The 16,035-nt window shown below is 32.1% G+C and overlaps 2 protein-coding genes across 2 annotated transcripts; both read right to left on the minus strand.

The window, feature by feature from the left end:
• Positions 1-3,291: 3,291 nt before the first annotated feature.
• LOC107850633 lies at positions 3,292-8,332 on the minus strand. Its single transcript, XM_016695300.2, has 4 exons — positions 7,703-8,332; positions 5,206-5,308; positions 3,686-3,847; positions 3,292-3,584 (listed from the first exon to the last, which is right to left on the minus strand). Exons 1-4 carry the CDS (start codon positions 7,969-7,971, stop codon positions 3,417-3,419), a joined length of 702 nt encoding a protein of 233 aa, XP_016550786.1. The 5' UTR covers positions 7,972-8,332; the 3' UTR covers positions 3,292-3,416.
• A 3,146-nt stretch (positions 8,333-11,478) lies between these two features.
• LOC107850634 lies at positions 11,479-13,676 on the minus strand. The gene is made up of 4 exons (XM_016695301.2): positions 13,205-13,676; positions 13,014-13,116; positions 11,872-12,033; positions 11,479-11,769 (listed from the first exon to the last, which is right to left on the minus strand). Exons 1-4 carry the CDS (start codon positions 13,468-13,470, stop codon positions 11,623-11,625), a joined length of 678 nt encoding a protein of 225 aa, XP_016550787.1. The 5' UTR covers positions 13,471-13,676; the 3' UTR covers positions 11,479-11,622.
• Positions 13,677-16,035: the final 2,359 nt, after the last annotated feature.

Genomic DNA, 16,035 nt, shown 5'->3' on the forward strand with positions numbered 1-16,035 from the left:
TTAAAAAAAATTTATAATTTATTTTTAATAATTTATTTTTAATTTTTTAAATAATTTTATAAGTTCTTTTTTATAATTAGGCAAAAAAGCATTAGGGGGTCCCAATTTTTTTTTTTAATAAAACAATACGCTGGGGGCTGGGGGGCTGGGGGAAGGTGGGGGGGTTTTATTTTTATTTTTTAAAAAATTTTATAATTTTTTTTTAATAATTAGTTTTTTATTTTTTAAATAATTTTGTAATTTTTTTTTATAATTAGGCTTTTATTTTTATTTTTTAAATAATTTTATAATTATTTTTTAATAATTTGGATCCTCAATGCCATTTTTTATTTTCATTCTTTAAATAGTTTTATAATTTTTTAATAATTATTATTTTATTTTTTAAATAATTTTTTAATAATTTATTTCATTTTTTAAAAAAATTATATTTTTTTTAAATAATCATTTTTTTATTTTTATTTTTCAAATAATTTTATAATTATTTTTTCATAATTTATATCCTCAATGCCATTTTTTATTTTCATTTTTTAAAAAGTTTTATAATTTTTTTTAATAATGAAGTTTTTATTTTTTAACTAATTTTTTAATAATTTATTTCATTTTTTAAAGAATTTTATAATTTTTTTAAAATAATCAGTTTTTTATTTTTATTTTTCAAATAATTTTATAATTATTTTTTCATAATTTATATGCTCGCCATTTTTTATTTTCATTTTTTAAAAAAAATTATAATTTTTCTTGATTATTAATTTTTTTTTTAAATAATTTTTTTATTAATTTATTTTATTTTTTTAAAAAATTTATAATTTTTTCTAAATAATCAGTTTTTTTATTTTTTAAATAATTTTAGAATTATTTTTTAATAATTTCCTCAATGTCATTTGTATATACTTCTTAAAAAAAAATTATAATTAATTTTTAATAATTATTGGACCCACAATGCCACGTATCAGCTTCCAATTAGCTCATTTTGTCACGTCATCATGTGTGTGCAACACATACTTTGAGATCTTTGCTGATAGGGCAAAAAAGGTCCAATTGGAACAAAATGTGAGGAGTTTAGGGGTCTGATAGGAACAGTCCTTAGTTTAGGTGTCTAAGTGAATTTTGGCAACAAGTTTGAGTGTCTATCGATGACTTTGGCCTACACAATACGTCTCGCCCTGCATTTCTGCAAAGAAAATGTGACCTGATCACATTTAACTTTTTTCAAAAAATTCCCTATGAACTTCAGTTTTCTTGCCTCCTTAGCCAGAATTTACTAGTGCCTTCAAACAAAAAATAAAATATTTCGGAGAATGAGAAAAATTAGTTTGGTTAGTTAGTATATGACACCTCTTTATTTAACATTGAGTGGCTACTTACATAATTTAGTGAAGATTCTTGACAGTTTGTTCTCCTCCCTATCTACCACTATACATTGATCATATTGTTCGAGTCAGCTTACATGCACCTGTATTAATTTCACGAGATACTTGTCATTGATCATATTGTTCGAGTCAGCTTACATGCACCTGTATTAATTTCACGTTGTTCGAGTCAGCTTACATGCACCTGTATTAATTTCACGAGATACTTGTCATGTCCCTCGACTATACACGGTTGCCTTTTTGATCTTTCATTCTTTGGCTGAAATGTTTTTCTCAAGTTGATGTTTCCAAGTAAAAACATCCCACCTACAAAGCTACTTAATTAGCCTCATTTTCGAGTTTTATGCAAATTACGAAGGTTCCTGTCTCTCTCAATTGGTGAACAATGTACAATAGAAGCCTTACACCTCAAGTACCAGACATCCAGAATGCATCAGCACAGAGGAGTTGCCTTGCTGCACTGACTTGGACAATTTTCATAAATCCCAACACTTTAAAACACTTTAGTGTCTAATTACATAAGTTCTTGACTATTTTCATATTTACGTAAAATTTCAATTTTTCATTTATTGTCACGATACAGAGCTAAAATCGTGATATATCACCACCTGATACGTAAGTACCGATACATAACTCTTATATATTAAAATCACAGAGATACATCTAGATCCTTAAGTATCAGTAGCACAAATAACATTTCGATATATGATTTTTATAAATTTTCAATCAAACATATCTTTTTTTATGTATCTAAAATCGAATATTCAATAAGATACGTAGATTTTGTACATTTTGTGGAGGATCGATGTATCTTCTTGTTCTTTTCAACCAAATACATCATTCTTATATTTCTCCACTCTTTTAACAACAGACACATCATTCTCATGTTCATTAACATCATCATCTTCAACCTCCATTGAGGAATCTCCGAATTTCAGAATTCCTCATGTCATGACGCTGTCTTGTATGCCATCGTGAATTTTAGATGTGATGATGGAAGACGCCGTGGATTAGAGATCTGATGGTCCGAATTTGAGATCTGTCATCATCATCTACAACCTCCATTGACGAATTTCTGAACTCTCTCTATTTGTACTTTTTTTAGCCGATCCCATTATGTATTTCATTCTGATACATATTTGACAATGACTTTTTGATGGGTTTAACGTAGCTTCACCTAAAATTGATCGGAGTAATAGAGATAGCGGTGACACGTCACCGCGGCAGCGGTTAGACGGTGATGATATGGTGGTGTTGGGTCTGTTTTAATTCGTTTTGTAATGGAATTGGGAGAGGAGGGATTGGATTCAACGGTGATGGAGGGCCGGCAATGGAGGCGTTTCGCTGGTGGGTGGTGGTCAATGGTCAGCAGGGAGAGAGTAATTTTCGGTGATGAAGGTGTTTCGGCCACACTTTTAGGTCATTTAGGTGATAATGGAGTGATGTTATGTATCTTTTTTTTTTTTGGAGAGAGAAAGTGATAGTTGAGATCTTTTGTAATTATTTTATGAAAATGATATTTTAGGTAATATTAGTAACTTAAGATGTAATTTTAAATAATTTCTGCTTGTTAATGAACAATGATCATCAGTGTATGTCTCAGTGTATGTAATTTAAATCCTTCTTATATTATCAGTACTAAGATCTCTACCTTATCTACTGCATAGAACGTTGTAGATCATTCATTCTTCACAATCGTTTGGTTTTCAATAGCATTTATGCATGATCAATTCAACAGAAAAAAACTTCTACCATCAGATTAGTATTTTCATTTTCTATTACCATAAGATAAACAACTACTTGGTGTGGTCGACAAAATGGGGTCTGAGAAGGGTAGAGCGTACGCAAATCTTACCTCTATCTCAGAGGGTTAGAGAGGTTACTTCTGATAAAACCTCAGCTCAAGGAAAATCATAAGATATCGAAGCGATAAATTATTGTCATCATATGTATAAACATAAGAAATATGAGCTTAATTTGTCTCTGTAGCTGAGGACATTAGGTGATGAGAGTACATATACAACTGGAGATTAAAAGATCAGTGATTCACAAGAAGAAATCCACATTTTCAGTTCTTAATTGTTCTTCTGGGGAAAACAATGGATCAAGGATATTTCTCCATTCGTTGTAGTCCAATGGCGAGCCAGCACCTGGCAGAGGAAACCCATTTACGAAGAAAAAAGGCGCCCCATATACGCCTTTCACACAACCATACTGTGAAAAAATATACATATACACAAATGTAAATATCGTCATAGGTGAAAGATATGTTAACACCAATGTATGAATAGAGTAATTGAACCTAATTAGCATACCTTGAAGGAAGTTCTTGTGGCTTGGTCGGTTTTGGGGTCGGTAAATCCACCCTTTACAGCAGCGTAATTCAAATTCCCAATTGCATTGGATGTAAATTTTGCAACTTTATCTACAACAGATGCTTTGGACAAGTGGAAACTTGCTTGGTTATAAAACTTGTCCTGTTCAACCAAGCACAATTAAAACCAAAACTACATATATATATATATAGTCTAGTACCATAATTTGTAACAGAGAAACTTTTTCACATACAATCTGATAAGCACTACACTATAGCTTTTTAACTAATGCTTTTCCACAGTTCTCTAGTTTTTACATAAACGATAAACAACTGTTGCAATTTCATGAAGTGATTTCCAAGATTCTTATTATGAAGACTACGTGCAGAAACTTGTATCTTCGTCCAGTTCTTGCCTGACTGAAGAGACTCACAAGGCACACTAAGCCCCGGAGGCTCCTTAGGAAGATTCTGGAAAACAGTTTAACAGTTGAAGGTCACTTAAAGAAACAGAGAACAATGTCGCACCATTATTATGAGATTACTATGAATAGAATAGTTTGTTGCAGTTGCTTTAAAACAAACAAAGATCCTTCAGACCATAAAATGAAGGCTACCTCATAGTAAGATTTTTTAATATTTTGTAAAGTTTTTTCAGTCACATATGACATTGTCAAGAATCAAGATAGTATGGCATATCAGAGAGTCTGAGAAAAACTCAGTTATGTGAGTTGCCAAATCTTGGTATCATAGTTTTACAGATCCTATTAACACCAATTTCATGAATACTACTTCCATAATAGAGTCAAGGATGGAATAACAGAATATTGTTCAAGGCTCGCACCTGGTGTTATGTGGTGATAAGAATGTGCCACCCAGACCTCAAAGATAAGTTCTACAAGGTGGTGGTTAGACCGACTATGTTATATGGGGCCAAGTGATAGCCATCAAAAGCTCTCATGTCCAGAAGATGGCGGAGATGAGGAGGTTGAGGTGGATGTGTGACCATACCAGGAAAGATAATATTAGGAATGAAGATATATGGCTAGGGTGGGAGTGGCCCTTGTGGAGGACGAGATGAGGTAAGTGAGACTGAGGTGGTTCAGGCATGTGAAAAGTAGATGTGCAGATGCCCTGATAAGGAGGCATCAGCGGTTGGCTGTAATGGGTTTGAAAAGGGTAGAGCTAGGCCGAAGAAGTATTCGAGGGAGGTAATTAGGCTGGATATGACGCAACTTCAGCTCACCGAGGACATGACCTTGATAGAAGGGTGTAGGGGTCGAAAATTGGAGTAGAGAGTCAGTAGGTAGTTGGGCGTATTTGTTTTCCTTTCTCTGAGTATTGATATTATTCTTGTTTTTCATTATTTTTAGATTTCCATTACTACATGTTGTTCCTTTAGCCTCGGTTATCTTGCTATATTGCTATTGTTTCTGCTTGTTGCTACCACCCTTTAAGTAGCACGTGTAATTTTAGTGCAGCTTAACATTTGTAGATTGTATACCAGAATAATCTTGTTACCTGTTGACCAAAGAAAGCTTCCAGCAATCTGTATGTGGCAGAAGTATTCAAATCATTGACAACATGCAACGCGCGCGAGGTAATAAATGCATTGTCATGGTAACTGCATATATTAGGACAAGCAAACATAAAAAAAGACATGTCAATTATATCAGAAATTCCAAATGCTGAACTGGAAAACCTGATGACATTGTCGTGTCCACATGCCAACAATCTGTCTCTAAAAGTTATAGAGGTAACAGACATTACACAGTTATAGTTGCAACGTATATAAATATTCTCCAAAAGAGCATTAGATTAAAAGAGTTTCATTCATAGTAGAAATCATAATGCTTGATGCAATCTTCTTTTAGAAAAATATGCCACTCATTAAGCTACACTAGTATGTTTAATGGCAGTTAGATCAACACCACGGTCTTAAGATTCAAATGACACTTAATTAGAGAATTCCAATAACAAGATGCTACCCCATTCAACAGATTAATTAGTAACTCACCATATAAACCAGCAGTAAGGATTTCACAACATTGCACAGAAGTTTTAGCTATTATTTTTTCTCCACATTTACCCATGAGTACTTGAATAGGATTAAAAAACCTACACTATCATCATTTTGCGAGTTCTCTATACCTAAATTATTGTGTGTTCACAGACTCCCTGAACTACCATGAACTCATATTAACATATCCTGGAGGAATATGACATGCTACGTCAACAATACACTCTGAAAGCTCCTCCAAGGAGTTTCATCTACCACGCGCCTCTCAACAAGTTATCCCAAATAGACCAGGAGTAAAGATTTCACAACATCGCACATAAGTTTAGCTGTTAATGTGACTACATTTACCCATGAGTATTCGAATAGGTTAAGAGGAAAACATAAACTATCATCATTTTGTGAGTTTTATACCTAAATTATTGGGCGACCATGTACTCATATTAAAGTATCGTGCAGAAATATGACATACTAGGTCAACAACACACTCTAAAGCTCCTTCAAAGAGTTTCATCTACCACGCACCTCCCAGCAAGTTATCCCAAAAAAAGCAACAGTGAAGATTCAAAAAAAAGTACATAATTTTAGCTATTTAATTGTCTACATTAACTGATGAGCATTCAAATAGGTTAAAAAGAAACCTAGAAACCTAAACTATCATCATTTTGGGAGTTCTATACCTTCACAGAACCCCCTGAACTACCATCAACTCATATTAAAAAATCCTAGAGGAATATGACATGCTACGTCAACAGCACAGTCCAAAAGCTCCTCCAAAGAGTTCATACACCACACACCTCTCCAGCAAGTTATCCCAAATAAACCAGCAGCAAGGATTTCACAGCATTGCACACAAATTTAACTATTTAATTGTCTACATTTACCGAAGAGTATTCAAACAAGTTAGAAAACCCCTAAACTATAATCATTCTGCGAGTTTTGTACCTAAATTATTAAGTGTTCATAGACCCCTGAACTACCACGAACTCATATTAAAATATCCCAGAGGAATACAACATGCTACGTTAACAACACGCTCTAAAAGCTCCTCCAAAGAGTCTCATCTACCACATGCCTCTTAGCAAGTTATTGCAAAAAAAAACAGAAGGAACGATTTCACAACATTGCACATAAGTTAAGCTATTTATTTGTCTACATTTACCAATTAGTATTCGAATAGTTTTTAAAAAACCTAAACTATCATTATTTTGCTAGTTTTATAAATAAATTATTGGTTGTTCACAGAACCCCTGAACTACCATCAACAACACGCTCTAAAAGCACCACCAAAGAGTTTCACCTAACCGCGCGCCTCTCAGCAAGTTATCCCAAATAAACCAACAGTAAAGATTTCACAACATTGCACATAAGTGTAGCTATTTAATTATCTACATTTACCCATGATTATTTGAATAAGTTACAAAGAGCCATAAATTATCATCATATCGCGAGTTTTATACCCACATTATTAGATGTTCTCTCAACCCTTGAACTACCATGAACTCATCTTCAAATACCTTAAGGAATAAATATGACTATGCTACATCACATCAACAACACGTTCTCAAGCTCCCCCAAATAGTTTCATCTACCACACGTCCCTCAACAAGTTATCCCAAACACTTTACCACGCATCCAATTCGAGTTTATTTTTAATCTAAAGTGAGTTAGGTTCAATTGAACCCATAACTTTTGAAGCAGAGCATAATTCTATTTTTTAATAGTTGTGGTGGTCAGTCAACTTACGCACACCTCAACTAATTGAGATACCACATCAAGGCTAAAACAAATGGGAAAAACTAGCTAGTATTTTTGTTTTTTAACATGAACCCATAACTTTAAAAATAGTAAACATGAACCCATAACTTTAAAAATATAAATACTAACAAACTTAAAATTAAACCCACAAAATCCACTGCAACACAAAATAGCAATAATTTAGTCAAATTTACCCAATTCCCTCAAAAAATAAAAAAAAAAATAAAAACACAACAAACTTACGGTAAAGGAAAGGGATGAACAAGAAGGGAAATACGAGAACCGTAGTGTTGAATAGCTCGTTTAAGAGGAGGCCAGGAATCTCTACTATCAGGACAAACTGGATCCAAAAAAGCTTCGATTAATATCGAATCTGTTTTCGCATTTCTGTTTTCGTACCAAAATCCATCTTGCTTTGATGGAATTGAAATTTGAGAATACACAGATCCAATAAATAATAATAGTAGTAATAAAATAGAATTGAGAAACACAATTGATTTTATGAGCTCCATTTCTTGCAATAGATATTAGTTCTATCTGGTTTCAGATTTTTCGGCCCTTTCTATTACTCCTTCTGTCCTCTTTCCTTTTCAATCCGTTCAAAACAAAGTCACCTTATTATAATTACTACGAATAATAATGTAACTTTTAAAATGGCCAAAATGTGATAGTGATATTAGATGCAAATGATATTTGGAGGTAAATGTTCATAAGAAATTAAAGGGTTAGTTACATTTAATATTTATTGGAAATAAACCCTTTATATTTTAAAATCAAATACTTAGGCAAATTATGTTATGAAAATACCACACGTATATCAGAAAATGGTTGAAAAGATTGAATTTCATTTGGTTTAAATGTTCCGTTGCAAAGTTAGCAAAAGGATCTAATTGACAATTCGAGTCAAATATAATGGTCTTCTAGACTATGCTGCTGAGACTAATAAATGTAAATTTCAAGTACCACAATGCATCTGGATTAGGTTGGGCATTCGATTTGATACTTTAATATCGATTTGATTTTTGGTTTGACAAAAATGATAATTATAATCAAATCAAAATAAATTCGGTTCGATTTGGTTTCTGCAAATTTGGTTCAGTTATTTCAAATTTTTATTTCGATTTTGAAGATTAAAGTAATGAACCCCTCTTTGTTATGATTGGACATTTAAAAATAATAATTTTTTTAAAAAAAATAATTCAAATCTATTTTTCATTCCTAGATATAAATAACTCAATATGGATGAAACTAAATGATATAACCATAAGTTTAACATAATATATAATTTCATTATACATAAGTTTGCATAAACAGTCAAAACTCGGAAGAATGATCGCTGTCGGAAAGACCACAGTCGACATTGCGGGCTGCAATACACAATGGTCGTTTGGTGGTCTGCTCTGGTGTTGTTGTACAGACAACGATCTCGTCGGCGGTCTATGGTTAGATTAATTGTTCGACTATTGAATTGATGTATGCTGTTAGTTGTATGTGGCGTGCTATTACTTATGAGTTATTAGGGTTGTTATTATATATTTATATTATATTATTATATATTAAATATTATATATATATATATATATAATATATATATATATATATTATTAATTTAATTATTTATAGAATTTTGGTTAATCGGTTTATCCGAATTATCTATATCTATAATCTATATAATATATTAAAAGTGTGAACACCCTTATAAAAGTAGTTTGAACTTTTTGTCATTCGTTAAAAGATTTTTCTTTAGATAAAACTATCCTTTCACTATATTTTTTAATTTATTATTTAATTATTTTTTTATTATATTAACTAGACTTCCTAAAATATATGAGACTCCTAAAATATATAGTAGGAGAATTAATTAATATTTTCCTTTCTATTAGACTTTCTAAAATATATGAGACTCCTAAAATATATGGTAGGAGAATTAATTAACATTTTCCTTTCTACTTTTCAATTAAAAAAATACTACTCTATTAAGGAAATACTTCTATAAATATTGAGATGTACGTTAAATTAGAAAACAAACCAGTTTGTCTATTGGGAAAATATGATTGTTGCTCATCTAACTTGATTCGATTGCATGTCTAGATTGGTAGATGCTTGATTTTCTAACCCTCAACTTCTTCACTGTTTTTGTCAGCATAATAGAATTCAACATATATATATATATATATATATTTTCTTCGTTTTCATTCAAACCATTCTTTATGGTAAAAATTTTCATTCAGATAAGAATTCAACATGTTTGTGTGTGTATATATATCTTCTTTGTTTTCATTCAAAATCATTCTTTATGGTCAAAATTTTCGCTCAGATAAGAATTAGTTGGATCAAAATCGAAGTTTTGTGTTCACTATTATATTATTTTTGTATAGTTTACAGATCATAGATGAATGTCGGTTGGCTTTGAAGAATTTCTTGTGTAAAGGTTAAGTTTAATTGTACTGTATTGATATCTTTATTATCTTATTATTTTATTTTAATTTGTAGATGCTAGAAGAATGTGGATCGGCTTCGAAATTTTTAATTGTATTATCGTAATATTTCTATTAGTTTATTATTTTGTGGTAGTTTACAGTTCGTAGATGAATCTCGATCGGCTTTGATAATTTTTTGTGTGTAAAATTTAAGTTTAATTATATTGTTATTTAAGTTTAATTATATTGTTTTGATATCGCTTTTATCGTATTATTTTGTTGCAGTTTACAGGTGATAGATAAATGTTAGTCGGTTTTGAGAAATTTTTTTCTGTAAAGGTTAAGTTTAGTTTTATTATTTTGATATCTCTATTGTTGTATTATTTTGTTATTGTTTACAAGTGGTAGCTGAGTATCGGACAACTTTGAGAAATTTTTTATGTGTAAAGATTAGATTTAATTGTATATTTTGATGTCTCTATCATTGTATTATTTTGTTGCAATTTACAAATGATAGATGAATGTCGATCGACTTTAAAAATATTTTTGGTAAAGGTTAGGTATAATAAATAAATTCTCCATCTTTACATACTCAAAAGATATTAAATTTAATTATTATTTTCATCTTTATTATTTAAATAAATATTCTATTTAGTATAATGTTTAAACTCATTAAAGTGGGGTACACGCGCAAGGTGCGTACACCAAAACTAGTTTTTTTTGAAAAATCGAAAATCAAACCGTTTAACCGAAATTCAAAAATTGAAAACCAAAACTGATCCGAAAAAACGAAAAATCAAACCAAAATTAAAATTTCAATTTGATATTTTAATTTTTTCGATTCAAACCAAAATATGTCCAGTCCTAATCTGGATAAAGGAAGTTGCCTTGGCAGATTGACTTTATTTTACCGTGATCGATACACACAATTTAAATCGTTCTATATTGTCAATAATAAGGTCTCTACCTTATATATTGCATACATAAACAACCTTGTAGATACTAAGAGTCCGTCAAGTTTTTCAAAATTGTAGAAGGTTTAAATTCAATGTGTCGTGAGCATTTGTTTTCATGACGGAGGAAGAGTAATTGGGAGTGGTATATCCTTAGAGCCTTCAGATCTTTCTTTTGCTATTTCACGGCTAGATCTAGATTTGAATCAAGAGGTTGCCACTATAGTGCAGTGAGACGTCTTTATGCATATTATCGTAACATTTTGTGTTCCAAGAGCAGTTATAGTTGATCGCAAAGGTGAAACTTTATTTCTTAGCTAAGGCGGCTAAACAAAAGGTCATGTTTGATCATGACTTCAATACGAGTCACCCAACACTTGCTTCATGCATCTTGCTGCCCTTGGGATTCAAACCCATGACCTTGGCTCGGATACCACTTCTTAGGATCAAGCGTTTATCATCGTGCCAAAAGTTATAGCTGATAGTAAAGGCACAACTTTATTTCTTAACTAAGCCCCAAATAACCGTCATGTTCGATCTTGACTCCAATCCGGACTATCTTATCCCCTCATGGACCGTCATAAGCAAGATGTTGACGTTACCCAAAAATTAGTATTGCCATTTTCCTATCACCATAAGATATTTGTAGAAGCAATAAATTATTGTCACTATATCTGTAATCATGAGATAAAAGTTGTCACTATATCTCTAGCTCAGTATTCAAGTGAAAGAGAATACAGATACAACTAAGTACTTAAAGATCCAACAATTCACAAGAAATGCAAATTGTCTAGTTCTTCCATTGTCCTGCTGGTGAAAACAATGGATCAATGATTTTTCTCCATCCTTTGTAGTCCAATGCTGAGCCAGCATCAGGCAGAGGAAATCCATTTACGAAGAAAAAAGGCGTACCATATACGCCTTTCACACAACCATACTGTCAAAAAATATATGTACACACATGTAAGTTTCGACATAGGTGAAAGATATATACATACAAATATACGATGTATAAGGTTATTGAGCTTGATTAGCATACCTTGAAGGAAATTCTTGTTGCATGATCAGTTTTGGGATCAGTAAATCCAGCCTTTATAGCAGCGTAATTCGAATTCCCAATTGCATTGGATGTAAACTTTGCAATTTCATCTACAACAGATGCTTTGGACAAGTTGAAAGTTGCTTTTCCATAAAACTTGTCCTGCTCAACCAACCACAGTTATAACCAACAACAACCACATACCTAGTATATTCCCACAAAATGGCAGCCCAATGCATGAAGTATCTCGCGTTCATGCAGGGAATGGAAAAGGAACGCATCCCAAGGGTGTAATGCAGACAGCCTACCCTGAATCAAGCATCAGTGGCTGATTCCATCACTGAATATTTGTGTTTTAGTCCTGCCCTCGGAGAACAACTAAACAATTGAAGGCCACTTAAAAGTATATAGAACAATAACCTCTGAAGTCATTATAAGATTCTTATAAAGACTAAGAGAGGGCAAGGCGGTGCATTAAGTATTTCACGTTGACATAGGGTTAGGGGAAGAGTCGTATACCAAGGAGGTGTAACATAGACAGCCTACCCTGAACCAAGTATCAGTGGTTGATTCCACGAAAAAATATTTGTGTTTTAAGCCTGCTCTCAGAGAGCTGATAAACAATTGAAGGATCCAATTAAGCTCCATGAGACTGCAATTTGGAAGTTAGCTAATTGTAACATTTTCAAAATTTCATAAATTATTTTCAGCATATGACATTATCAAGATAGTACTACATAGCATATCAGACTTCATAGAAAGGGTTTGGAAGTAGCATCTTTTCCTTTAAAAAATTCAGTTAAATGAATTGCCAAATGTTGGTAACATAGTTTTATAAAACCGATAAAGTTGCTGTCATGTGACCCTAGAAACAAGGCAATATACATACAATAGCCCTTGTGTTCCGGCCCTTTCCCGGAGTTCAAGCATAGTGGGAGCTTAGTGCACGCGTTGCCCTATTAACGCAACAACAACAACATAATACCAAGGTAGTCCCACAAACTGAGGTCTCGGGAAGTTAGAATGTACGCAAGGTATTGAGATTTTCAATAAACCCATCACTCAAGTAAAATAGTCTAAAGCAGTCCACAAAAAGGAAATAATACAAGACACAACACAACAGAAACGCTAGATTATTATACCTGTTGATCAAAGAAAGATTCCAATAATCTGTATGTAGCAGAAGCATCCAACTTATCGATAATGTGCAACGCTCGCGATGAAATAAATGCATTGTCATGATACCTTCATATGACAACAATCAATCTTACTTTAAGGACAGCACGATGCACTAAACTTTCAAATTAAAAAGTGAACTGAGAAACGAGCATACGGTAAAGGGAAGGGATGAACAACGAGGGAGACATGAGGACCATAGTGTTGAAGAGCTTGTTTAAGAGGAGGCCAGGAATCTCTACTATCAGGACAAACTGGATCAAAAAATGCCTCGATTAATATCGAATCTGTTTTGGCATTTCTGTTTTCGTACCAAAATCCGTCTTGCTTTGATGGAATTGAAACCTGACAACTCACGAAACCAAAAAATAATACTAGTAGTAAAACAGAATTTAGAAACAAAACTGATTTCCAAAGCTCCATTTCATGTAATAGATATTAAAATCGACTTAGTTTTCGATTTTTTGGACTTTTTATTGTGAAGAGGAGGTGAAAACAAAGAAAGTTAAGAGGTCATGATAGTGATATTGATGCAAAATGCTGAGTTAACTATAGTGTCCAACATTAGTAGTATATAGGATAATCTAAGAAGAATATAATTTAATTTTTGAGATTTAAATTAGACACTATATATGATTCTCACATGGTATATATCACAATATTGATCAACTTTTGTATTGAGTAACAAGGTTATCACTTGTTATTGATCGAGTTAGATCCAATATTTATTTCTTGCGATTGATACTCTCAAATTCAGACCTTTTCTTTTTTCATAAAGTGAAGGACACATGTGAAGAGCGGAGCTAGAAGCCGGCATACGAGTTTGACCAATTAATAATTTTAATTCAAATTTTGTATTTTTACTACAAAATTATTAAATTTATATATAAAAAATAAATCTAAAATACTTTATTAATATTACTTGATATCACTATTCTAAAATTTAAAATTCATAAATTAATTCGCATTGCATATATGATGATGGAAAAGGGAAAGCTAGTGCCCAATGACAACGATAATGATGAAAAGAAGGATAAACGTAACGAAAACGTTAAAACTTGATAACAAAAAGCTGACGTAAAAGAAAACCAACTTTTTAAACTTTTTTTCTTTCAAAAACATAAAAAAAAAAAAAAAAAAAAAAAAAACTTTGTAACAACTTTTGGATAAAGTGTTCTGCTCAAAACTTTAATAGAATTGTTTTTTATTTGAAAAGATTATCTCAAAACTATGAAGAGTCCCACGTAGGTTTTTTCACATTTTGAGCTAGTTTTTGAATTGAGCAAATTTATTTCAATTTTTATTTTTCGAGGTTGATTCTCATATTAAAATTGTTCGCACGTCAGATATCCAGTTGATGGTGTTATTAAGGGGAAGGAGCGTGGTGAAGAGTCCTACACAGATGGTTTAAGGGATCAGTCATGATCTCTTTAAGAGATAAAATACTATTGTCATCGGGTCCTATTATCTGCTAAACTTAATTTTACTGTATTCTTGTCTACCTTTTGTGCTTATGTGGCACCTTCTGCAGCACACCTTAATTGCAAGTTTTTTTACTGCGTAAGCATAAAAGATGGACAATAATAATATGGATTTCGTAAAGTTAAGGTGTATCATATATAGCAACTTTGGCTAGCCTTCTTAGCAAACATGTCATCAAGAATATATTGACTATCATCTTTTGGTACATTTTTAGTCAAGGAATGCTTAGCAATTAAAATACAAAAATAAAATTGAGTTGTATGACTAAAATTTCAACTTTAATTTCATAAGATGCAGACAATAAGCAAAAATCAAGAGAAAGAAAGTAGATTAATGTCAACTTTCTTTTTTCTTCTATAGTTCTTTTTTCATTTGTTCGATTGAATAGGTGTGAGTGGATTTGATTGAAATTGGCTGAAACTAACTGAATGAGGCTATATATAAAATTTAAGATCAGAGATGATTTGAATTAGCTTGGAGTGAAAAATCAAACCTAGAAAAAGCATGATATGTGAATGTAATATTGGATATCACATTCACAAATTTTCATGAACGCCACTTCAAATTTCAATAAGCATGTATCACATTATTGATTATGTATATTAGTGTATAATATACACATATTTTCGTGAATATACACAGATATACATGATATAATATATAGTTAGATATAAACTGATATATACATGAGGATACACACGAGATATAGCGGGAAACATAGACATGGGGTCATCTTCGATGTTCAGAAAAGAGAAGCAAATATTATGTAGCTATTTCGATGGAAAATGTTTCTAGTTATCAAATACAGTACCAAATTTGTAAGTTAAAAATCGAGTGTGGACTACTAAATGTGCCAAAATAACATAAATTGAATTGTTTTATGTTATTTATTGTATCGAGTTGTTATACAATGTCAAATTTCCATGGATTCCACCCGCTTCTTAGATCCCAGAGGCGAGTGGAAAACATCGAGAAGGAACTCATACCCTTTTAATAAGGCCATACCATTCAGACTAATGCGTGATCACCCTCATGTTAGTAAGTGATAATAGATATTGAAAACACCTAATTTTGAGGCAGGTTAATTCGAACACCATCTTTATAAAAGAAAAATGAGGTGCATGAATGACTTGTTAAGACAAATTAAACCATATTACAAAGATTGTGATACATACACCATAAACACATAAAATTTATATCATTCCACAGCATGCTATCTAAACTTTCCTTTGAAGTTTTAGAGATGGAATAGATATAAGAATGGCCCATCTCTTAGGTATCTTTTTCCATGGCCCAAGATAATTTTCTCAATTATTGAATAATGAATAATTGTTTATGTGTGTATACGTATAACACTATGTCACCACCCAATATGTTCTTGTATTATTGCTTTCAAGTTGCTAAAGACTAACAATGATTGCCTACATGTACGCTCACCACGTCACCACCAGGGGTGGAGCCAGCTGTTCGGGGTTTGGCCGAACCCCCTTCGACAGAAAAATATAC

Source organism: Capsicum annuum, chromosome 12 (genome assembly GCF_002878395.1).
Source record: "Capsicum annuum cultivar UCD-10X-F1 chromosome 12, UCD10Xv1.1, whole genome shotgun sequence".
NCBI classification, from domain to species: Eukaryota; Viridiplantae; Streptophyta; class Magnoliopsida; order Solanales; family Solanaceae; genus Capsicum; species Capsicum annuum.

Bases quoted from the DNA above. Each gene is read 5' to 3' on its own strand.
- LOC107850633 (XM_016695300.2), bottom strand. From the start codon at position 7,971: ATGGAGCTCATAAAATCAATTGTGTTTCTCAATTCTATTTTATTACTA. The intron at 5,309-7,702 runs GTAAGTTTGTTG...TAATATATGCAG, and splicing joins GTTCATCCCTTTCCTTTACC to TTACCATGACAATGCATTTA. The intron at 3,848-5,205 runs GTAACAAGATTA...TTGGTTGAACAG, and splicing joins AAGCTTTCTTTGGTCAACAG to GACAAGTTTTATAACCAAGC.
- LOC107850634 (XM_016695301.2), bottom strand. From the start codon at position 13,470: ATGGAGCTTTGGAAATCAGTTTTGTTTCTAAATTCTGTTTTACTACTA. The intron at 13,117-13,204 runs GTATGCTCGTTT...TGTCATATGAAG, and splicing joins GTTCATCCCTTCCCTTTACC to GTATCATGACAATGCATTTA. The intron at 12,034-13,013 runs GTATAATAATCT...TTGGTTGAGCAG, and splicing joins AATCTTTCTTTGATCAACAG to GACAAGTTTTATGGAAAAGC.